This window comes from Hippoglossus hippoglossus, chromosome 13, assembly GCF_009819705.1.
Source record: "Hippoglossus hippoglossus isolate fHipHip1 chromosome 13, fHipHip1.pri, whole genome shotgun sequence".
Lineage (NCBI taxonomy): Eukaryota > Metazoa > Chordata > Actinopteri > Pleuronectiformes > Pleuronectidae > Hippoglossus > Hippoglossus hippoglossus.
In genome coordinates, this window is record NC_047163.1 from 23,853,284 (window position 1) to 23,879,010 (window position 25,727).

General features: G+C 42.6%; 1 protein-coding gene across 2 annotated transcripts in view; it reads left to right on the forward strand.

Moving 5' to 3' along the window:
- The window catches only part of igsf11 (immunoglobulin superfamily member 11), a 107,298-nt gene that overhangs the window by 8,857 nt on the left and 72,714 nt on the right, over window positions 1–25,727 (forward strand). For both annotated transcript variants that reach the window (XM_034604179.1, XM_034604180.1), the window contains exon 2: window positions 23,115–23,144. In XM_034604179.1, coding sequence (XP_034460070.1) covers window positions 23,115–23,144 — 30 coding nt within the window. The remainder of the gene's footprint in view (window positions 1–23,114; window positions 23,145–25,727) is intronic.

Here is a 25,727-nt window from a genome sequence, read left to right on the forward strand (position 1 = left end):
ATGAATTCATTTTACTGCAACTGCAGCATGAGGAATGTAAACAGTTATTTACCACCCCATAAACTCTGCTCTGGGGAAGCTCAGGTCACCTTTCTGGGAATTAACCCTCACCCCGCTCCTCTGTAGACCACACACTGGTTTCACAGTCAAATAAATCTGCGTTTCAAAAGGGACTGTAGTAAATTTGATTCAACAGAAATGGGTAAAGTGACACGAGGTCTCACAAAAGGCCACAAATCAGGAAATTAGACGGACTAAATAATTCCAATTTCACATATACAATTGCTAAATTAAAGGAATGGAACATAGCATTTGTTCAAGTAGCAGCTGACTATAGTAACGTCCAGTCACAGGGATTTTGAGACGCCTTTGTAAACGGTCAACTCTCACTATTACTTTGATGATTCTCTGATAATAATCTTGCTAAGCCCTAATCTTACCTCTATCGGATGCTAATAGCGGGTGTTTCGGGTCTTGATGGATCTCCGTAATGGCCCGTTCCTTTCAGAGAATGACTCATCATTCCTTTTTTTTAGCGGTGGGGGTTACACGGTTAAAATGTGAAAATAGCCAATACGTTCATGATGTGATAGAAGCTACTTTCAGATATGCATTGAACTCCGGACATTTTCTGAACGGGGCTGAATGTGAGAACGCAAATGTCAGTTGCCCCTGACATTGTCCGAGTGAGCCCATGTGAGAACACTGCAGGAAAATCCACGGCAAGCGAGTGGGCATGTTGATGAGGCTTCTAACATGTGAGGAATGCAAAACTGAAAAAGAGGTGTCATACACGTAGAAGACGAAGACAGAGATGTCAATTTGGAAAGAACAAGATTTGAGGGATTGTGGTGATAAGGGCTGACACGGGATTTCTGCAGCGGAATTTATACGTTCTGTCCTTCCTCCTTCATGTTGTAACAAGACGCCACCCCTCACCTGAAGGTTCTGGACATTGTCCTGTTGTCGTGAACTTGTCTCACCCACACAATCTCCTGATGCATTGCTAATATGTGAAAGGTAAACTGTGGACATTTTGTAAGATTTGGATCAGAATCAAACAGCCAAACAATATCCTTTTTGCATGTGTGGACTATGTTTAACAGCAGTAAATGACTTGTGTTGCCAGTCCTAATGTCCATTTTCGTTACATGTAGTGATGCCATATTAATGTGAAGTCCCCTCTCCCCTTGCCCTTCTTTGCGACAGAAATCCTGTGTTCTCAGTGTTCATGTGAAAGGGAGAGGCGTGGCTTTAGGGGCTCACTCCAACGTTTTCTGGATATTTTGCTCGGGGGGGCTGGCAAGAAAAGTCCCTGAAAATGTCAGGAGCCACTGAAAATGTCGGAACTTCTTTGCATGTCGAAAGCAGCTTTTGATGGACATTTTGAAATACAGTGTTGGGAGCTGCAGGGATGCAGATTTCGCTGTGGGTGGTTTTAGGTCAGAGCTCCCTGACACGAGCGAGTCCTGAAGCAAGGACTATATATATCGGTATTTTCAACTGTACTCTCCGGAGTCCTGTGGGCTTGCATCACTAATTTGAAATTGATTAGCAATTGATCTGCACGACGACTAAATGACCTTACAACACTTGATGAACCCAGGGGCTGAGCTCGCTGGTGTCACACTGAGCGATAATGCAGATCCTGTGACCTGCTTTGAGTACATGGTGGTCTATTGAGTTGTCTTGACCAGATAATTGCGCAGCCTCTAAAAATACACTGTGGATAATTTCATATTCTAGAGGAACGCCATTTTGTAAATTGCTCGCTGTTGCACACAATAGGCTGTCTGTGCGCTTCCTTAATGGCTACCTCGACTGTTAAGTGCTTGCCTGAGAGCATTGACAGAAATTACGTCTCAGTTTTTGAGCATTTTAAAACTGTTTTTCCTTCATGTATGCGGAAATGTCCTCAATCAGGCAGCATGGTGGAGTGGAGTCCTTTCTCTTTCAAGATCAATTAATTCTGCTCGTTCCAAAAACAATGTGGTCGGGGTGAAGGGATGAACTGAACTTGAATTCCTTCAGCCTGTTGTCCTCACACTCACATGTTGTGCTGAGTGAAAATGCAGAACACGACAAAAAGAGAGACAGCAGAGGAGAACAGGGTGAAAAAAGGGGGCTGGATTAAATATGTTTTCTCTGACGTAGGTAATTCATAAACTGTCTGTTTGGGTAAAGCACTGCTATAGTAATTGTGCTTTTGCTGCTTTTCTCTAGTTAAATGTCTCTTCTCGTAAAAGCTAATTACCTTTGTAATCAGTGGCATAGAAACAAGGGAGATTTTGGTTTATTTTGATTTAGTTTCAGTATCAAACCGGTTAAAATAACAACGTGTCACCAAGCTAGTTGCTGAGATATGGGAATGCAGTAACAGGAACCAAAAGAAGTGTGATCGAAAAAAGAATGGGAGCATTCAGATGATCCTAGAGGCTTTATATAAACTCACATATAAAGGAAGAAGCAATAAAGTTGAACAATGACATCACCAATGCCCTTTTAGACAAAGTGGTTTGCCACACAACATTGTGCCACTCAGGGAGAAAAGCGAATAACCTCCCCTGCGAGGCGCACGCCATAGAAAAGAATAGGGTTCATAGTGGAGTGTTCTATCTGAAACGGCCTTTACACAAACTGTCAATTGCATTCAGTTTATAGAATAATCTGCTTGGAAAGTGCAGTTGCATTTGTTTAATTGTATGCGTTGCTTTTTCCCGACGTCTTTGTGAACAGGCCTCTGAAATTGTACAATCAAAACCGATAGGAAGGATGGTCCAAACTATGAAAAGTTGAGCCATGAACAATGACACTTTTCTTTGAAAGTCCAATTGCAGGACAATAAGGACACTAACTGTCGCTGGTGACGTATGTGTCCTGCTAACCCCACAAAGCCTCTGCTAACCACTACAGTGTTATTGTAGTAAGGACACCAGCGTGACACGTCCCTGCAGGAGTGGACGGGCAGCTCTGGGTGTGACACACTTTGACTCTCAGTAAATGTGTGTTAAGTGCCTGAATCGCTCCCTGTAGGAGAGGTTGTTCAGCAGCTCTCTGTAGTTTCATTATTAGTCCCTCTTTTGTACGGCGCCCCAGAGCCCCCACTCTCTCTCTCTCTCTCTCTCTCTCTCTCTCTCTCTCTCTCTCTCTCTCTCTCTCTCTCTCTCTCGAGTGTTATTCTCCTCACTCAGGAGTCTTACTTTCAAAACACAGGTCCAACTTCACTTTCTGTCTTCATCATGACCTACATCCCTCTACGTTCCACCTCAGCCTCCTTGTACGCCTACGTTTCTCCCTGCGATGTGATTTCCCTAGACACCAATTGTTTGTCCAGTTCCAGTCTTGTCCAGCGTCTTTCTTTCCCACTCTCTATACTTCTCTTTCAAATACTCAACGTTTCTCGCTCTCTTCTATTTCTCCATCCTCCCACACACTCCGTCCACACACAAACGACTTTCCAGGGACGAGGATGAGACTGAGAAGTGGTCCCCGGTTGTTCTGTCCTCGCAGACGACGAATGAACATGTCAGATCTGATGCATGTGAACAGGCAGGAAGAATGGCGTGTTAAGGCACAGTGAAAGAGAGAGAGAGAGAGAGAGAAAAGGGAGAGAAAAAGAGAGCGAGGCAAGCAAGAGAGATCCCATCTGTGAATTGTTACAGCAGACATCACCTTAACGTTGTCACTGTTGTTTCCAATAGAACGGGAGGGGGCACAGGTGGGACTTAGACAAACTGGGGAATGCACAGTTCATGTGTGGACATACAGTATGCACACATTCAGATGCACTTGCAGATGAATTTCACAGACATAATTCGACAAAACATACACATGCCTTTACACAAACACATGCGAAAAATGCTACGGGGTGATTAAAAGTGTGGACATGTTGATGCGTTCACACAAACAGCTGAGGCCTGAAATAGCCTTATACAGAATTTCTCATAGTTCCCATTTTTCAAAGTGTAAATCTTTGCTCTATTTCTATTAGGGTGACTAGCTTTTGACACTTGAACTCTTTATCACAGCCTCTCTGGGAGAATTCAGTGGTTGGTGGGATCGGACAGTGTGGTATCAAGGAGCTACAGGCAGATTGAACCTGTGATCTTTTGGTTGTGAGATTTTTATCTGTGATTTCTGAATTTTTTTCCGGTGCAGTATACATATCCACAAATAACTTATCATGTGTTGTTCTCCAAAAACTTAAATGGAGAAAATTATATTTGAGATCTTTTGGTTTATTTATAGCAAAGATCCACTTTTTTAGTTAGAATCCAATTCTGATATGTGCTAAAAGCTTTAATACTAAAACTCTGTAAGAATTTAATATTATTGTTGCTATGATAGTATCATTACTATAGTTGTTGGGATTATGTGCAAGGTTACATGAGGCTGTCGTAAACCACACAACATGATAGAGCAAAAAATATACAAAATGCATGACATTTAAATGTATTCCAAAGCAATTAATTGGAACTGTTTGTGCAGTAGGCTTCACATTCACACAGGTGCAGCAGTGCAAATTGTATTTTGGACTGCTTTAATAATTTAAATTTTAATGTTTTGAAAAACTTGATCAAATCAAGCGCACAGTTATGTATTATCACCTACTAGTAGGTAGATTTCTATAAATGAGTTGAAAAGTCATATAAACTACAGGATATATTCATAGAACAGTTATATGACTAATTAATATATTATGTAGTTATTTATTTTGAATAAAGACTTCACACTGAGGAATCTGGATTGGGATGTGGATCGTTGAAATCAGTCCGGTATATGCCGAGTGGATTATGTCAGCAACACCCAATGCAGCAGTGGATCTAATAGCATTCAGATATGGGCCACTTCTCTCAGTGATGTGGCACCTCTGGCCTTCTTATGGTTCCAACCAAAATGGATGTGAGCCTAAAGTTGCCCACTTGTAAAATAGCAAATGTGGCCAAAATATCCCAAAACAAATGTTGGCCTTTTTTTGTGTAATCTGGATGTGTACCTAAAGTAGCCCATATGGTAAACGATGAATGCTAGTATGTGGGCCGGATGTGGGCCAAAACCATAAAGCTATAACTCGATCAGTTTTCAGGCTAAATGGTTTATTAGCTGCTCTTGCAATTTGGTGTGCTTATATGCTGGCGTGATCCCCACTCTTCAATATGCTAACAAAAGGCAGCCTGCCCATAGCTTGTACTCTACAGTGCAAATGTGTTCACTTTGTTCTGCTGCTCTTAGTATGGTGTGTTGAGGTCTGTTCCCCCTTCTGGTTAGGGCAAAGTTGGAAGTCAGGTTAATCATCATAAAAACGAGGGTTAGGTATAATATTTGGTCCAGACTTAGACCAGCTGCTGTCCACCAATCACAGACCCAATCCAGCTGCTGAGAGGTAAAGGATCATTTAAAAAGTTTCTGTAACAACTTTTCACTCCTTGCCTTAAAAAGTAAATTAATTAAATAATTAATAACAAATATTCTTACTGTGGAAAGGAATGACTCTTTCTTATCACAAGAGGAACAAATTTTCAACAATCAACAACCGTTAGATGTGTAGGGATGTGAAAACTGGCTCCAACTGATCTCCTGTGTTTCTCTCCTTTTCTGGGGAATTTTTTCCCCATTGAAACTTAATGACAGTTCACATGGTTTAGCTTGATGACCCTTAGGGCACTAAAGCTTGTTGAGCGCCTCTAAACTGTAACGGCTGAATAAAACAGCGAGGATGAGCGCCGCTTCCTGTGTTGACTACGTAGGCGGTGTTAGTCTTGCAACAATGTAAGGGGCATGGATATCTGGGGGCACCATATGCTGCTGTGCCCCTTCAACCCTTAATCCATGCCTCTACTGTCTTATCTGGTTGCCCTCCCGGACAGCCTGGAGACTGGTGGTGGGGGCGGGGAAATACTGTCCAGTGCGCCGCGCGCTGCTTTGTGTCGTAATGTGCTCAATATGCAAATCCACTCAGTCCCAGATAGTTTGCCAGAGTGTGAGAGGCCAAATTCACCACTACACACAGCACAAACACACATCCTTACATGTGTACCTACCCACCCACACAAACTGACGTGCACACACAAAGATCACCCCATCATCCCACACGCATTAATATCACAAGGATATTGCACAGACTTAACTGGTAATGCCAGATACTATTGTCACCGACCCCACTGACACACTGTGTGTGTATAAGTGTGTTGGCGTCCTATTTGTCCACTATCCTACAAAAAGCCTTTTAAGTAGATCCCAGCTATTGGAGGAGCTTTAAATAAGCATAACACAATAATGGAGTGTTTGTCCACGAACATTTGCCCCACATGACACCGGCCGGAGGGAGGGTTGAGGGTAGAAACACTCTATTCAGGAAACATGGCTGCTTCAGAGAAACATACTAACTCTAACTTTGTTTTTTATTAGAAGTAAATAGTTCTGTATGAAAAGTCCCCACTTCAAGCGAAACCCAGCACATCTAGAACGCTCAAATTTCCTTTACACCACAATTAGTGGGTATACGCAGATTTGTTTTTAAACACGGGTTAACCGGACAAGTAAGTCGATTGACTTCCCCATTGCCGGAGGAGTTTGCCTTTCAGTTTTTTCCCCCCATTTGACGTCACGTCGGAAGTGGGAACAAACACACAACAGAAGAAATAACCACGGAGGCCAGTGACAATGTTAAGGTGGTTACACTTTTATATTCTTTACTTCAGTCCCTCTTTCAAACTCAGTGGTGACGAATGTATTGCCAGTGCTGCACCTTGCCCGATATGAAGAAAGAAATCGCTGTTGCATGTTGATCCCAAGATGTAGAAAACCATAACTACACAAAGATTCATGCTAGTTTTGTACAAACACCTGGAAGTTCAATGCCCGTCATAACGTGTAAGTGTCTAGACTGTCAAAATATAGAAGATGAAAATAGTGTATTCACATTGGTGTCATGTTTCCATCACCGCTGCTCGGTGCCAGAGCCGATAAAAACCTGTGTCTAAATGCTGATTGTATCCATTCCCATTGCAGACAAAAGACAGACGTCAGTGGGTGTTACTGGGTGTTTTGACCAGTGGGCTTTACGGAGTGTTAATGATCACACATACCAAATGACAATGACTGGCCAGACTGGTGGGTGTATAATATAACGGATACAGCTGTTGTGAGCACTGATCACTTGTCACCAATCTGCAACACTTAGTTATCACCTCTTTTTCACAAGGTTTTTTACACATCATGGCTAACGCTCATTAAATGTGGTGTGGCCACCGGCAAAATCGGCCCTGAGAGGTGCATATGCATCCATTTTCACATTCAAGAAATTACTGCACTTGGTATAGCAGGCTACTTTGCAATTTTCTTAAGCTGCTGTCAGACATGCATTAAAGTCTGGACATTTTCCTGAACATTTTCGGAGGGGCTGTATGTGAGAATGCAAATGTCCAAGTCAGATACCTCAACATAAAGATGAGCAGTGGGGAGCTTTAACAGCTTTAAATTTGTTCTGACCTGAAAACCGGTCATCACTTTACTCTGGTATTGTTAATGGCAACATTGCTTGTCTATTTCAAGGAAAGATTTTCTCTAATACATAATTACATTGCGGTTTGTTTGCCTTCTCAGCAGAAATAAAACATAATGTGAATGTACCATCAAACAAATATTTGAATGACTGTGTGTGGCATAAGCATAATTTAATGTCTCTCAGATGGTGACTTTAATAATGCCATATTTTTTGTTCATGATCTCTTTTTGCTTGTGGAGACTAACTTCAACTACATACATTTGTACATTTTTGCAACTGATTGTTCTGACCTGCTCACTCGCCTCCTCTAATGAGCAGCTGCTGCTGATCTGCACCCAGCCTGCTTGCTAAGAGGTGATTTGTGAATATGGAACAATGTGTCAACTATTGAGCCAAGGTCCAAATCATCTGCTAAGATGGGTTTTACTACAGATTATGTCTGTCATTTGGTCTGTGACCCCTGGCTTATAGATTATAGATAGCTTTGGCTTTATTTGATCAGTTTAGTGACACACGAGCAGGTTCTTGCGTGAAAACACGCATGTATACCCACACAGAGGTCGGACATAGACATTGGCAAGCGATGGTTGCTCAGGCGGAGGTGATTGAAACCAACAGGTTTGTTGCAGATCAGAGAATGGTCCACGTCTGTTCGGTGACCGTTGAGTTAAGGTCAAGTTATTGTACCTAACATGTTTGAAAGGACTTTACATCCACTACTAGGTAAAACCACACATCTGTACAAGCATGGAGACAATCACACTTGAAGCAGAGATGTTCAACTCACACAGATAGCAGAAAAGAAATGGGCATAATGCAAAAAGAAATAGACAGCTTTGGAAACCTGGTTTCTACAGTTTAAATTAAAGTAAAATAAGATAGTGTGTCTTCCTCAAGATAATGGATTGGACTTGAAGATATCAACACGTTTATCTCCCAGAAGGAATGGCAGCTCCAAAGATACACTGCCTGGTGGAAAATGCTCTGCTGCCTTCTAATTTCGTCTTGATTGTTGTTGACAATCTGATAGCACCCTGTGATTGAAAGATGTGACAGGGTACATAAGGGATGGTGAGACCTGATAAACATGGTTCGAACTTGCTTACTATTTATATGCTAGCAGTAGCTATCAGATGGTTAGTTTGACTGGAGAGCCACTGAAGGTACGTCACAGTATTTTCAGTGTGATCAAATCTTTTGATTTAATTAAATATTCCTTAACCCGGCTGTTGTCCCTGCTTCCCCCGGCTGTTGGCCTCCTCACATAGCCCACCACATATTAGCACGCACACGTAGGGCAATAGACAAGTGAGCTGCCCTTGCAGATGTATTTGTTACACCCGCGGAACACGGTGTGAGTTTTACAGTCCTTTTTCCTGGGGCATATCTGACACCTCTTCCTCTTACTCTCCCCGAGCGGGGCTGCTGCTAGGGCTATGGAGGAGGCCGGACGCTCGGGTCGAGCGTTGTCGTCGTCGTCGTGGTCAAGAGCTCTCTGTGCGGCGGCGGCTTTTACAGCCTTCACAACCGCGGCGGACGCGTCCGTGCGGGGGATGCGCTCCCTTCGTGCGATGAACGGAGTCACGAGAGCCTTTCCCAGCTGCTCTAGGAACACCCTCCGCTTGTTCCGCTTGCCCGGCATCCAGTCGGGGTTGATCTCTCTCCATATCACGAAGGCGTTGTAGGAAGAGACGTCGATTATGTTGTGGAAGATGACCAGGGGCCAGCGCGCGGCCATCCTCCTGCAGCTGTACGTTCCGATCACCTTGTCTAGGTTGTCCACGCCTCCTTTGTTGCGGTTGTAGTCCAGGACGATGACCGGTTTCCCGTCCTCGCGGTCGCTGACGTCGGCCTCTGCGTGCCGTGTGCTCAGGAGCACCACGTTCCTGTTTTTCTTTGGGATGTAGGACACCAGAGTGGCGGTGGGCGTGAATGCGAACTTGGATGAGAACACCTCTCTTCCCTTGACCGCGAGCAGCCCGGTCGGGAGCTCGGGCTTGTTCTTCCGAACCGTGCCGACCACGGTGATCTTCCTCTCCAGGAGCTGCCGCGCGGGTTCGTAGGAGGTGAAGTAATTGTCGCACGTGACGTTACGACCGTGCAGTCCCTCTGTCCCACAGGCTGGCGGCGGCCTCGCCCCGGGACCTGTACACGCCCGCTAAGATCAGCAGCCCTACGTAGGCGCGCAGGTCAGTCTCGTCCATCGCTTTCCATTCGTCGCCGTATTTTCGACGACCCTCCCGATTCGTCATCTCCAGGATGATGTTCTCTACCGTCGGCGTGACGAACAGGCAGAACGTTGAGGCTAGGTCACCGGCGCGGGACGTCGGTGCATTGATGATTTTAATAAAAAATCATCAATCAAATCCGGTAGAGGATGACATTTTAGGACGTTAAAATAAAGTTATATTAACAATATAGTAATATTTAAACTAATCTTTAGGAAATAATTAGTTGATTTTAGCTTTTTTGGTCCAATAATTCACAATAAAAAGGACAATTTACAATTGTATGAAACGTATTAAAACACAAAGAAAAAATTATAGTATGATTCGAAATAGACTTCTAACTTTAGAAATAAGTGTTAAGTGTACCTGTAACAATTCACAGATTAGTTGTTGAGGGAAATGAAATTGCTCCCAATTGGCCCAGATGAGGCCCGGAAGTGTTTACTATGAGTTCAGGATTTCTTCACATCTTGGGGTCAACAAACTGAAAGCTTTCATGAAACCCACTTTCTGAAACAAGGCCTTGTTGAATATATGGCATTTCTGTTATGCAATGGATAGCATATTGTTTACAGTTTACTGTAAGCTGTTGATTTGATGTCATGAAATAGAGTCTCCTGTGGCTTAATCGTTTATTGTCAACTGCTCCCTTTATATAAACACACATACACAGACATACACATGCATAGATGTACGCATCCACAATTTCTAACAATCCAATTAGCTAGCATCTAGTCAATTGGGGTAATTACCCAGACACTATTAAGTCATTTTCTCCCAGTGAACTATCACAACTGTAATTATTGCAAAGCAACAATGATGTGTAGTCACGGCTCATTGTCATTGCTCTTCAGTGATGTGATGTCAGTAACAATGGAAAAAATGTCGGTGAGATAACAGAGAATTGCTGTTTATAATATCGACATGGATGGAAACCACAGGACAGGAGAGAGCAGGACAGAGAGTATTATCATTGAAGGGGACTGTAAGTCGCAGCCTAATGCTTCATAAAGATATCTCATAATCAATTGCAGAATATCAAGTGATCCATCTTTTCTGGCCTGTAAACGGTTGACATTTTCCCTTTATTAAAGCTGTGAGATGATACGCAGGGTTTTAACGATGACATGAGATGATCAATGACATCATTGTACTCTGTTGGAGGGTGGTTTATTAACGCGGGACATTGTCCCATTCCAGAACGATTTCTCCATGTTTAGAGGATGATTTCCCCATTGGAATGTGGGTTTGCGAAGGCCACAGATGACTTTGTGGCTTTTCCTCTTTTGTGTATTGTAATTAAGCAGAAAGGGCTGTGTGAGGCGTTGGGAGGGAGACAGAAGAATAGAAAGAGATGTATCGTGTCTTTATTACCGTAATGGGTGATCAGAGGGAAGTGGAGATGTGAAATTGAGCACAATGGAAAAATGCTCTTTGCTAAATTGAGAACTGTGTTGAGAAGGAAGGTCTGCTGAGACTGCCATCAGTGTGCCTGCACAGCAACATGACACGCTCTATACCATTGTTATAATAAAACACAGCCCGGACAAAAGCTCATGAGTACAGGTTTCATGGTAGAGCTGAAGCAGCCACTCGGATGGTGTAACGGATTACACCACCGCAGAGCACAGTGGGGAGGAGAGGTAAAAAGAAATGACTCCAATTTTAATTAATCCCGTTTAATTTAGGATGAAAAATGTATACCGTGAATTGGCTGTGCAGACAAGATCGGGTGTGTATATGACACATGGCTCCAGAGAGACTTATCAAAGCATCACAGACACAGAGAGGATGGAGGGGTGGCAGGCTTTAGGTGCTGAACTCTTGAAGGAACGCTCGGGGGAGAGTGACTGGAGATCAGTTTACTGAGGTGAAAAAACAGCAGAGAGAGAAAAAAATCTGCTGCTCATGCAGATTTCACACCTGGTTTAACAGTAACTCTGAGCCTGAGGCGAGGGAGGAGACGCAGGGCTCAGGATGGGTGAAGATGTGGGGGGACGGTGCAGATGGTTTGGGCTGGTCCTCATCTTTAGAATGACCCCCGTTTCCTCAAAATGAAGTTTCTATACAAATAATTGTTTTGACAGTTATGTTTTGAAGGAATTGTAATTACTCCCAGTCTTACGTTAAGTGAGAATGTCAATTTTTTTTTTATTTCCAGGGACAAGAAAAGCACTTTCTTCATTACAAAGCCTAAAAACAAATACAACTGTGTTATATATTCTGACTTGTGTACTTTCATTATCCAAAAGGTTTCCAGCAATGTTCAGACTCAGAGAATCCTACACTGTTTCACCTCGTCATCAACTATAGGCCCTTTGTTATTGCTTTGATTGACAGACTCCTTGTGGCCAAAGTTACATATTAGATGTTTACCTATACACTTAATGTTCTTTTTTCTTCAGTACATCTTCCCCAAATCTTAACCTTAAAAGGATAGTTCCAAAAAAAATGAAAATTCACTCATCATCTTGACTTGGCTGACTCATCATTGACTTCAGTGGTGAACTATCCCTTTAAGTGCTATGAGTTCGAAAAAGCTAATCTCAACATTTCGACAGCATCAATTTATTCAGCAAGTTCCTCAAAACAACACACGTTTGTGTTCGGGTGACAAAGCCCTCTACTGTCCTCTAATGACAGGAGCAAAGGAGGAAACCATGTGATATTGATACAGAGTGACAATGCTCATCAACATTTTTGTCAAATCATGATCAAAGTCACTCCCAAACCTAAAGCACATGTCAATGATTGTATAACCATTACTATAAAGCCCCCCTAACCCTAACTAAGTTATCATATTAACCCAAACCATGATCTTTCTACAAACCTAATCAAATGTTTGTGGTTCTTAAACCTAACCAACCGTTAATCACTTCACTTTTCTTCATGTTTTTGATACGAAAACATTGTGTCTTGCACCACGCCTATCAGGACCTGCTGTTGTAGGGGGCGGGGATGCAGTGGGACCAAACAGGAGCGAAATGAGAACAGAGGGAAAACAGAAGATGTTAGAGAGTGAGAGGGAAAAGACGCAGAGGGCCTGAAAAGTTTAGCCCCGAGCTGCCTCCTCTCCTCTCCTCTCCTCTCCTCTCCTCTCCTCTCCCCTCCCCTCCTCTCCTCTCTTCCGTTCCCTCCATCTAGCAGAACATCTGGAGCTTGCCACAGCCTAAATCCGCACCCCCCCCCCCTCTCTAAAACCATTTAACACTTGTTTGCTTCGTGCCATCCCTCGATCTTCCGCTCTCTGTTCAGAGGGCAGAGGCCTCTCGACAACCTAAATGCTTGATTTCCTCTCTTTTAATTTCCTCTCTTTGTTTCCCCTGCCAGCTTGGTGGCGTTGTGAATGAAAATGAAAAAATTCAAATCTTTGTTTTTACAGTTCATTTGCACTTAATTTTCTCTCCCCCGTCTGGTGGAGACTCAGGTGAACATGAGTATTAATAGCTCCCCTCGTTCGTGACGTCAGCTGCAATCACACATGCGCCTCTCTAACACTCGGATGGTGTTTTATGTTAGTTCCACACATCACTCTCAGTGGTTATTTAGTCAGCGCTGTAAAGCCCCCGTCAACAGAAAAGAAAATCTCTCTCGTCCTTTCTGCCTCATAGTCACAATGATGTATTCTGTCTTTCTATCTTGTTTTTTTCCAGTTGTACCTCCTCTATCTGTTGCTACAACTTACTTTCTGTTTCTCCCTCTTCTTCAAACCATCCTGCTCTTTAAAGGCGATCATCAAAACTGTAATTCATCTCCCTCTTCTCTCCATGTGTCAAATCCTCCTTTCTCTCTTCTTTGAAAAAGGCCTGTATACTCTGAAATGCCTGAAATCTTTGTGGGGTCCTAAATGCTAGATGTCTGTCTCTGCCAGGCGCCTTTTTAGTGCCGGTCTCCCTGGTGATGAACCAGGCAATCAGGCCGTTCTGCGCCAGACACAGAGGGGTTTGTGTGTTTGTGTCAGCGTACAGTGCTGTAGAATTGTGTGTGTGCGTGTGTGTGTGTGTGTGTGTGTGTTTTGCCCCTGATCTGTGTAGAGATGTGCACTGTATGTAAGAGGGGGAGAAAGCGGGGCAGTACGAGGGACATGCATTCACTGGCTCATTATCATGTGAATGCATTATTTTTCCTGTCAGCATGGCTCTGCCAAAACAAGGGGGTCCCTGTTCTCTCTGCCAGGGCTTGAGAGCCACAGCGGCCAGGCCCCAACGTGGTGCTGTTCTGTGCTGGCACAATTCACCAGGAGTTTAGCTCCACAGACACTGCTGTTGGCCTCATCTCGATTCAGTCCATCTGTACTGGCATCTCAACAGCTGACTCAGTCTGCAGGAATGAGATGGGAAGACTCCGTTCAGAAACATGTAACGGCTGATAGAGGACTTGATAGAAACTGGATTTAGTTATAAATAATAACATTCTGATTTACAGGGTGTGTATTATAGTTAACACCGTGATGTGCAATGCTCAATAGCATTCTAATATGTGTCTATGTGCAGGGGCGCAAGCATGAGATAAAATAGTTTTTTTTACCTCTGAACCTGATCAATGGACGATCAGATTTAATGAAATACTCAGATTAGACAGGAACATTGAGCAGATGTGCCAAAAAAGCCTCCCAGCATCACTCTTGCACCTGCGACTGACAAGAGGGAGGAGAACAGCCGGCACCCTCTGCTGCTCTGTCGTTTTCGTAGGGTCTCTGAGGTGGCTGACCCAGTTTGGTTCAGCACTGACCTTGGACTGTTCGGCGGCAGGTTGGCAGGTGACTCTGACCGGCCAAACATGACGTCTCTCGTGTGTCTCTCTCTCTCTCTCTCTGTGTCTCTCTCTCTCTCTCTCTGTGTCTCTCTCTCTCTCTCTCTGTGTGTGTGTGTGTGTGTGTGTGTGTGTGTGTGTGTGTGTGTGTGTGTGTGTGTGTGTGTGTGTGTGTGTGTGTGTGTGTGTGTGTGTGTGTGTGTGTGTGTGTGTGTGTGTGTGTGTGTACAGCAGCCAGGTGTGCTGGCCAAGAAGCAGCGAGGAGCCCATCCACCCTGTGTCACTGGTGTCCTCAGTCATAAACGTTGTCCAGATAGAAGGTTTCTGTGCTGTGACCCTCCTCAATGTCAGTCAGTCTGATTTTATATCCAGGAGGGTGGACTAAATATTAGAAACAGAGCAATTCACCTGTATGACAAATTACAACAGGGATAATTCAAGACCTCTCTGAAGCAGTGTTCAGGAGTAGAGCACACACCTCTGCCAAGGCCCGATAGTTCATATCACACATCCTCTAAGAAATTCCCAGATATGGACCCTGATCCATATCCATGCCAGAATTGAATGGGTTCCTTCCTGATCCAAGTTTTGTAGAAATCCATCCAGTTGTTTTTGTTTAATCTTGCTTACAAACAAACAATGCTATGTTAGATTAGCCTTAGCATGTTGCACCTAATACAACTGGAAGCTGAGTGTAAATATACAAAGCATCTTTTTAAAATTCCTTAAAGGAAAGTTATGACTTAATCATCGCCAAATAAGGAGCGTCCATCTTGTAGCAGGTGTTAACCATGCTAATATACCACTTGCATTGATTCTAGTTTCCTTAATCAACATCCAAGGTGATATAACAACCAATAGAGGAACTTGATTTGAACCACCAAGAAAATGGCCCCTTCCATAATCATCATCAGCCCACTAATATTCGACAACGGTCCCTATACATCGGAGCTGGGTCTCTAGCTGCTGTTTGGGTATTGATTGGGCTGACAGAGACTAATGCTTTGATACACAGGCGTAGAGTTAGAGGTCAGCCCCGTGGTCGGAGCCCTCACATCTCACTGGGACCAATTTAAAGGCCTGAATATAGCCGAGGGTCCTAACAGCTCGGCTCCCTGTGCTCATGCAAACCTGAGGTGTTGTGAAGCTGCATGTGGTGCGATTCACTGTGTGTTAAGTCAGGTGTGTGTGTGTGTGTGTGTGTGTAGGTAGGTGGGAGGATGTTTTATATGTACGTGTGTTCATGCATGAGTGAAACCGTGCCGCAAAGTGCTTGTGCAAGCAACATTGAGATGCTTTGACTTGCATCTGTGAGTGATTGCACGCAGCTCACACACACTTATTATGTATAAACGGGAAGCGGAACAACACCTATGAAGCCTGGTTGAACAAGCATATTCTAGACAGATGCAGTTATCCAGAAAGATGGCTCCGCTGTGGGGTGGGGCCTCATACATTATGAAGACCACTGGTGACTGTCTGTGGGTTGAACTCAGGTGGAGGTGAACCGGCTGTGTGAAGTGGGCTCGTAGAGGTTAAGGGCCTCTAGGATTTCACAAGCACAGATCATAATAAATGAAACCAAAAAAATGTGTTTTGATCCATTTTTAAACATTTATTTTATCCAGGATAGCTCAGCTGAGACCCATAATCTCCTTGACAAGGAGCATCAGGACCAACATAGGAGCAGCAGAGGGGAGCAAGAGAGAAAAACAAGGCAAAATGAAGAATAAATATTCTCACAGTTTATTTTAAGGCACTTTATGTAAATGGGTGGCCTGATAAGGACTTGAACACATTGTTCTGCTCATAAGTTGAGAAGCACAGTGGGCTATTTTAGTTTCAGTGTTCAAGTGTTTGGTTTTTTCTTGTAGACTGTCACCCTGTCCATATTAATGCGGATAAACGTTTTCATCAGCATTTGAGCCTCTCATGGAATTTTAAGCCAAAATGTCCAAAGTGCGGTTGTGTATCTGTGTGTATATGAAAAACAGAGCGTATGTGAACGGTTATGTCACATGTTACTTTGCGAATGCCCACTGTTGCTTTGTGTAATGATAATGCCCTAGAAACAACAACAACAATGGTGGCTATAAATAGCGTCTCTCTACTTTGATTAGCACTGGTTAGCGCCACATTACCGACATTCGCAGGCATCTGCTTTGCCCAATAGTACTTGAACCACCTATCTGCAGTAGTGTAGACAAGGCCCGAATATTAGTTTCAGTCCACTATCACAAATGGAACAACACTACATCATGTACAACACCCTCAGCACACTTTATCTTGGTTCCCCGTGGGATGGAGGTGTGATTGAGACAGAATATGAAAGAAATCTCCACTGATGGACTGTAAAATGATCTCATGATAGAAACATACTGTCCATGAATCCACTTTGTCTCCAGCAGCTCCATGCTCCAACATGTCTGTGCCAGACGGAGCCACTTGCGACTGCTATTTCCTTCACACTTTCTGCAATTACAACACGACTTGTGATTAATGGCCTGCAGTCTGCTTGATACATGTGCACTTTGTGTGTGTTTGTGAGTTGTACAATGTTGGCAAGGGTTTCTGTGGCACGTCTTTATAATCTCGGCCTATCATCTTTGCTTTGCCGTGGCTTCATAGGTGCATGTGTGTGAACATGTGCACGTTGTCTTTATTATCTTGGCTTATTGGATGTCTGCGCCAAGAGTTCTCAGTTCACACACCGGGTTAATTGACCTCTGGAGACGTTTCTCTCCTCGGTGATAATGAATGTCTGGATTATGTGATTATTCTGCATTTGCCTTAGATGTGAGATTTGTAAACCTTTGAATTCTGCGGTGGTTCACATAAAAAAAAGAAAAAAAAGATATTTGTATTTTTGTATTTAAATTGTTTCTTTAATGCATGTAGCAGGAAGGTATTGCTAATGTTGTCTTTTCTAGTGTGGAGACAGAGATAACTGTAATTACTTTATGAATTAATTTACATAATTTTAAGGTGGGGTATTGTTGGATACCCGTTTTTTTTGAAGAACAGAAGTCTTCATTTGTTTTATTCACGTGTAAATACATTTTTCAGAGGTAATATTAAAAGGTCTGATCATTAATGATTAATAGTCTTTGTGCTGTAATGTAGGTTAGGGCCCAGGAGGCCAGCGAGCTGGAACGTAAAACAAACAAATCACTCTCCATAAAGGAAAGCATCTTTTATCACCCTCCTCGCTGTGGCGTGCATTATAATGACCTGTATTCCCAATAACAAAGAGAGCTGACGATGAGGGACGATCAGTGTGATGTAGTCATGCAGGCTTTCTGTTGCTCATGCGTCTTTTTGATCCAAGAAACACACGCGATCCCTCACGGGCATTCGCAAATACACAATCAATTAAAAAACCAAATGAAGCTTTTCCGAAACAAACAACTTGATTAAGACTCAGGAGGGGGGACAATCAGGTGTGAGCACTGTGTGTCAGGAAATCACGTGTGAACGTATGCCAGGGATGCGTCTTTAAAGATGCAGTTTGTATGGTTTTAAGAAGCGCTCCGCCTCCTGCGGGAGTGTTTTTTGGGCATGTTCTCGCAAACGCTGCTGCTCGCTGTACCTGGTGATCATCCTCTGGCTGAGCACACCAGCAGGAGAGCTGAGCTGAGGTTTGCCCCTGGGAGTCACATTGCTGTTTTACCTTGAAGCTGCATTTCTTGTGTGTCCACTGAGAAGTTCTCTTCCTTTAGTTATTGTTCTCTTCTCCAGGATGTGTTCGAGCCACACAAAAGAGGCATTTCTCACTGGATACAATTTTATTTTTAATAATAACTGGATACAACACTTAAGGTTACTACAAGCAATTCTTTACCTTTACACTCAAGTACAGCCTGGGCTGCAATCTTCTGTCCAAATCCGAACAAGCTTAAGAGAAAACTAAAAACCCAAACCTAATCTGAACCCGATTATTATTTCAAGTTTTTGCCCAAACCCAGACCAGTCCCATCGGGTCCTGACTGGCTCTAGTCAGGTATTCACCCTCTATTTTATGTTAGTCCAGGCCACAGACGTTGACTCGCTGGGGCAATTTGAAGATATTTTACTCCCTTTTACTGAGGACACACAACTTAGTAATCCTCAAACTTATTTGTCACTGCTCAAACAGTGTGTCCCCAATGCAGGCAAAATTAAAGGCGCCCCACAGTGATTTGTTTTATTGGTGTCAGTGTGCTCTTAGAAGCAGAATAAAGAGCCGGGTGAATCCACATTATTACACTACAGAGACAAAAGCAAGAGCTGAGAGTTACTATAAAAAATAAGGAAGAATAGAATGAATAAACAGACTTGCAGTCGTTTTTTGGCTTTTGTTACTAAAACAGATTTCAGTCATGACCTCTGGAAAATTGAATATTTTCCGGAGTTTTTCATTCTCTTACGAAGAAGGCAGGAGGAGATTGTTCCAGTCTCACACGTTTACCAGGCTGGATAATGCAGGAGGCAGGACATAACATAAATTCAGCTATGGAAATTACCTACAGCACAACACCACTAGAATTCGCTTTCATCGCACAAAGCTCTCGGATTTCTGTAACCTGCCATCCTGATAACAGCCCAAAAACATAATAAACCACAAATGTTATACAAATCTACAGAGAGAGAGAGAGAGAGAGAGAGAGAGAGTGATAGATAAAGTGGAAGAGAAGGTAGAAGGTGGACTGGTTAATGCACAGCCTATATTGCGCACAATGATTCTGTTATTTATAACTTACTCAGAGCACTGCTTTGAGACATTTGGACCCACTCTGCCCAAACCCGTGACATTTTCTAATGAGCTGACTCGAACCCATTGGCAGGTGTATAAGTAAACAAAGAAACAACAATGACCACTTTTTTTAATTTTCATATTACGTTTGTGGGAAGTTATTAAAATGTTGAAAGCTAAAGATTTTCACCTTCCCACAAACGTAACAGATCCCTGCAAATGTAATAGCTATTACATTTTCCCACATACAGCCCCTCCGGAAGATTTCAGGAAAATGTCTGGACTTTAGTGCATATCTGAAAGCGGCTTGTGATTATATTGATGATTTCTTAAAGTAAGTTTCATCTTCTTCCAGTGCCGATTACTCTCCTTACTTAGTCTTTTAGTTTCTCTCCAACTTTCTTTAAAATGTGTACATCTTTCCATTTATTCCCACGGACGCCTGAGTAATTACCAACATGGATAAACACAGAGGCAGATGTTTGAACCGAGAACAAAGAGACATAGATTAACACAGTGATGTCAAACAGAGAGAAAAATGGCAGAGGCAGTGCACGAGAGGAAGAGTTACACATAAATCTGGGCCCATCAATTGGTTTTTTACCATGTTTTACTTGTGGTGAAAGTCGGTGGCTTACAGCTGGGGGGGTCGCTTGGTCTCCATGGAAACTGACATTCCCTTGAAGGTACTTGGCAGCCACTGCCAATTGTTGAGGATGGATAATGGTTTGAAATTCTCCGTAAAGTGCCTCAGACATTGGGATTAAATTGTACCTGCTCGCCGCAGACTCATGCAGTGAGTCTTCACAGTTTCAGGGAGATGGGAAAAAAAGAGCTTATAATGACCTATGTCACATAACAAATGTTTAGTGTTTTTGTTCTTGGTTGCCAGTCAGTGCATGAAAAAGCACTTCACATTCATTAAAAAGGCACTTGTTGCATTGATATTCACTTATCTTCCTTGTATTCCCGGTAAGATGTTCACTTTGATTCATGCCGGCAATGCTGTTCACATCCAGGCTGTGGATTTGTGCGTTTGCATCACTTCTATTCAGACGCAGCACTGCTTTGTGTCAGATACTCAAAATTAACTATTAAAATAACAGCATGTGCAGCAGTTGTTTTTCTCTCTTAGTTCTGCACCTCTCGCTCCCTCTCTCCCTCTGAGCCTTTGCTTCGGCTGGCAGACCTATCTGAATGAAAGCGTTTAGGCACCGCTGCCTAACAACTGATGAAATGATTGCTCCTCTGCGTTTGAAAGTGCGGGAGACGGATGTGGCAGGTACAGTCTGAGGGGCCGCTGCTGATGGGCCTGTATACGTGAAAGCAGCTGAAAAGAATCAGCCAGGCGAAGTGTGAGTCTCACACTTTTGCCCTCGCCGTCAATCCATGCAGAAAATATGGAAGATTATTGCCATGCGCTTGTTTTTACCACTGAATGCATCACTGAAAGCCTTTAGTTGACTTGGAATCAATGTGCGGGTTTACATAAGCAAGGACAAGGTATGTTTTTCTTTTTAAATTGGGCCTATTGCTGTTGGATTTAAACTTGTCACACATTAAGCGGGTATTATAGGATTCTCCATTTAGTAAGTGCATTACTGCCTGTGTCTAAGATTATAAGCACTCAGCTGTATACAAAACACAAAACCCTGTGTGAAGTAGAAAAAAATCTACACGGTTTGATTTAGTTTGAGTTTAGGGATGCGTCATCGTCTTGCATCGGTTCTACTAGAACTGGTTCAAGTCCAAGAAGGCTTTCACGAAAAAATAAAAGCCCACAGAAAACAGCAGTAGTGAGAAAATACTTGTGCCATTAGGATAAATACAGCAGAGGTCATGTGGGAAATACATTGTTTGTCAGACAAGGGATTCCTGTAGCGGTAAATGATATTTGGCTGTGTGATATGAATGTCCTCGGTATGCATTTTTGTAGATACTGGATGAACAACGAAGCTATAGACAGAGATCCTGTGCACATGATTGTGAGGCATACTTGTATTCCACAGTAGCTCCTGTTGTTTCCAGAGCTCCTGTCGCCTGGGTGGTCAAGCCAGAGAAAATCAAAGGTTTTCACATTGTAACTAAAGGCTGTCTTCTCTTTTCATGATACTGTGAATGGGACTACAGACAAGGACAATGAAGCAGTGTTTCACTATCATGAGAAAAGGGACTTGATTGTTTGAAATTGAAGAGTACATCAAAAATGTATAGTTTGTTTACTGCCCTGGTCGCTCAGCTGACTGGACTACAGTCAACCTAGAGTCTGGACAAAGCACTGCAATCTAGGATAGAGATAGAAATTCTAAACTAAGTGTATTTTTCCCCAAGAGAAGCAATGTCAAGTGGTGACATGCAAGCAAAAATGCTTTTATCACTGATGGTAACATTCAAAGCTCTTTCAGTGAAGGTAAAGATTCACAAACACTCAGAGCAGCTTGTCAGGAATGTCACAGATCAGTCCACAGCCAGAGGTGGACCATCCCACTGAGCAGATCCTGTTATCAGACAGCAGGTGAGGCGGGCATCTGTTAGCACATGTACAAACCAACGACACGACAGGTCTTTCATCCAGCAGACATGAGCTGGTATGTTCCATTGTGTCGGCTTTGGAACGGAGACCAGTAATTGAGGGCAGAGTGGTTTGGGGAATTGGGGAGAAAACTTTGTTTTGGGGGGACTTTCTACTGGCAGCGTTTGTGGGAAAGGTTTGGCACCGGGAGGTCGATAAAAGATTTACTTAAATTCCCAGTGAATCCATTATTTATTATGTATAAGTATTTTCTTCTTTTCACATCCTTTGTGGTTCGTGAGCATTACCGAACCTCTGATCCCAGAAGGGAAATGAACATAATCATATTTAGCACTGCAGCAAAGTAGCTAATGTGACCTCACAGTAAAGTACTGTGTGACTTTATTCTGTAATATTGAAACAGGGAAAAGTAAGAAGCATTGTATGCTGCTCCCATACTGGTGCATTTGGCTCTGAGTTTAATGGTGGAGTCAGCGATTCTTGGACAGAAGCTCCATCCCCTTCATTTATGCACACGTATTGCCATGGTGAACAACTGATCGGTTGCATATACTGATTATGATTGTACCCATTGTCAATCACCGTTTCCGGTTCTCAAATATACGCCAGGGATGCGTATGTAAACCAGATTTTTGTTCCATCTCACACACACAGAACATAAAGCTGGCGAACTGTGAGGTGATATAAGCAACTGTGTTGGATTAAACTCGCTTACCCAACTCTGTCAGATACAAGTCAATGGAGTCACATCCAGCCACTCTTTGATTTGATTTTCTCTGTCAGAGGAAAAAAAAAGGTTTGGGAGCTGATGAGGGTGAAAATATGGCCGATAGTTTTGTGTAAGCGCTCACAAGACAATGAGTGTGTGTGCTGGATTTTCGGCAAATTATGTACGTATATATCATATTGTATTTATTTATCACATGTGGATGTTTTTTTTTTTGTGTGGATATGCATCCATGCACAGTTATTATGCTCAGTGCCGGGGAAGGATTTAATTAACTATCCCCTGTCAGGGTAGATAATTAGTCAATAACTAACAAACACACGCACAAACACACAAAATAAGTCTATACGTTTTGCCATCCTAACACTACTGTTGAGACTGGAATGTTCTAACAATCACTCGCTTTTAAAAAGTACAAGTCTTGAGTGACACGGCTCAATAGGCAATTACAGAGGACGACTGAAACGAGGCTCAGAGAGGACCTGAGCATAGTGTGGGTTCTGTACGGCCGCAGAGAGACGCTAACATTGAGTTTCTTGTTTAAAATTCTTCATCAGTGTGGTATCGCACTGGATGATCTGTTAATGTTCCCTCACAACACAACAGTAATTATGTTTTCTTCTCTTTTGTTGCAGGTTCAAGGTTTGATCTACACACAGGGAAAGGTAAAAAAAAAAAAAAAACTCCAAATCTCTTCGCTTTTTCCACCACTCTCTTTCTTCCCCCTCTCTCTGCATGCCGGGGGAGACGGGATGATTAGCAGGCATTAGACTGTATCTGCAATTGTGTGTGCTCAGGTTGTGTGTGGGGATGGATGTAGAAGCATTATTGGTGGGATTTGTGAACCAGTTTGTCATTGTTTTTTTTTGTTCTCTACTTTTTACTGCACACTCGCATCCACAGCTAGTGCCAGAGGCTGTTCTCACTAATCGCAGTGAATATAAAATGCGGATTCAGGGTGTTTTATGGTATCAGTCATAATCACACACAAACACACTGAACACTTTCCAAAATACTAAAAATAATGCACACATGCACCTGCTGCTACTGCAAAAACAAAGAGAAAAAGACTGCAAATAATTTGCGTTTATGTCCCATATTATTTCTCCACATGGATGCCATCTGTGAGATGCTAATGGTTGTTTTGCAAAGTTTTTAAATGAATTCTTTTTTTTTTTTTACGTCTGGTGTGTGTTGAGCTATGCGTGGTCTGCATGTGTAAAGGCCTCTGACAGGTTGTCTCTCCCAACTGATTTCAACAAACTCAAAAGCACAGCAGTGTTTAGTCAGTCAACTTTTGTTTAGGATGACATTCATATAACGTTTACATTTTTTCCATGATAATGCCATCTAGGCAGCATTTTATCATCATGGTGATGGTGGACCTACAGCTCCTTTTGGTCTATTTCTGGCAGATGGAGTCTGTAATGGTTTATGTCTGTGGCCTCCCCTCTGTAGATCCCAGAGTATTTTAGTCCAGAATAATCCCCACCATCTGCTGTCTCCTCTACTACGTTTTAGCGCTCAGTATCTTTCCCTCTATCTGTCACTCTAGTTTATTTCCTATTGCATTTCCTCCCTTTGATTTCTCTATATTTTGTCCGTGATCCCTCCCTGCAGGATTTATTTTTTCTATTACGATGCCCCTATTTCTCTCCCATTGAGTCTCTCAATTCACATCTCTTTACTAAACTTTACTTAATCTCAATCTCATTGTTTCTTCTTTCTCATGTGGATCTTTTTTCCACCTCTCTCCTGTCTTCTTTTCCGCGATCTTTTCCTCGTGGCTTTACTTCTTTGATATCTACTTTTCGTCCGTCTTGTCTTAAACCTTTCGCACAGTGTTTCGCTCTTTATCCCTCTCTCTGTCCACACATATGCACACACCCACGCCAACCACTCTCCACAGGCTTTCAAATCCTAATCTGGGTTTCATGAAAACACACCATACCCCTTGGTCTCCAATTTAAAAGACTTAAAATCCGCTCCATTAGGACTATAGGGAGATACTTTTATTATGTGCATTATTCCAGGAAAACCACTCCTCAGGTCACACAAGCTTTTTGTAAATCCTCGCCTTATGTTGTGTGTAATAGCTTAGTGATCTGATTTAGTTACTACTACCACTCAGTCAGTGAATGTAGCTTAATATCTGTCCAGTTTACAGCATTGTCGAGCAGCATTTGAAGTGTCAGGTCTGACATGACGACCAGATTCATTAAACCTTTAACAAAGTAAATCAATTAGCCTGTTCTGTAAATTGGTTCAGTTACACTTGGAAGTTATTGCTTTATATGTATTGAGTAACAGATATCTATCAGGGCTGTACATTTACTCTTTAAAGATATTAAAATGTATTTATATCATCGTAAATATACATATATATTTGTACAGGATTAAGAAACTGTGTAAATCACTAATAAGAACAAAAAACAAGCTGTGTTTGTGTGTGTGTTGGTGTGTTTGTGCATCAACAATTTTGCGGAGATACTGTACGTACTACAACTACCAAGTACAGTAGCGAGTCATCAGTTCACCTCATACAAGCAACTACACAAATCCTCATATTACAGTCCACACACACACACAGTTATTTACTTTTGCACGTACATGTCGCACTGTACCCTGTCTATGCTGGAACTAATTTGAGTAGTGCAACCCATTATAATGTTATAATGTGTAAATCCATACCCTGCTAAGTGTCTTTGAGAATACCTCCAAACCTGAGAAAACAATCTGACTTTCACAATAAATCAGACATTGCATTATTATATCCTGTAATAACACTTGATTCAAATGCTGCACTTTTTTTACTTTGACACCTGAATGTGAAGCATTTAAAATATGCCTACATGAACAGCAATAGTTTAGAGGTCATGGGGAATGTGGTTATCATAGACAAAAAATACCTGCATCCTCAGAAAATCTCATTTGAAATGTAGAACTTTCTCACAATCACCACTAAGGTGTCCAGGAAAAGGATCCTTCACTCCAGTTGTTCTGTGGCAAATGGTAAACGACTACTGCAGAAACCCTTGAGTGTGCATGTGACTGCTTCCGTTCTCCTCTCTCCAATGCTCTAAGTGAGGCTAAGCTCTTAGCCAAATTAATACAACTCAGAACATGACAACATCATGTCACTTAGCGGAGAGACACGTGCATTTGTGACGCTCCTGAGAGAGAAATTCAGTAAAGGGCAGAGCGCAGGGTTTGTTCTTCTTGATGGATTCAGATGTACTTTTAATGGT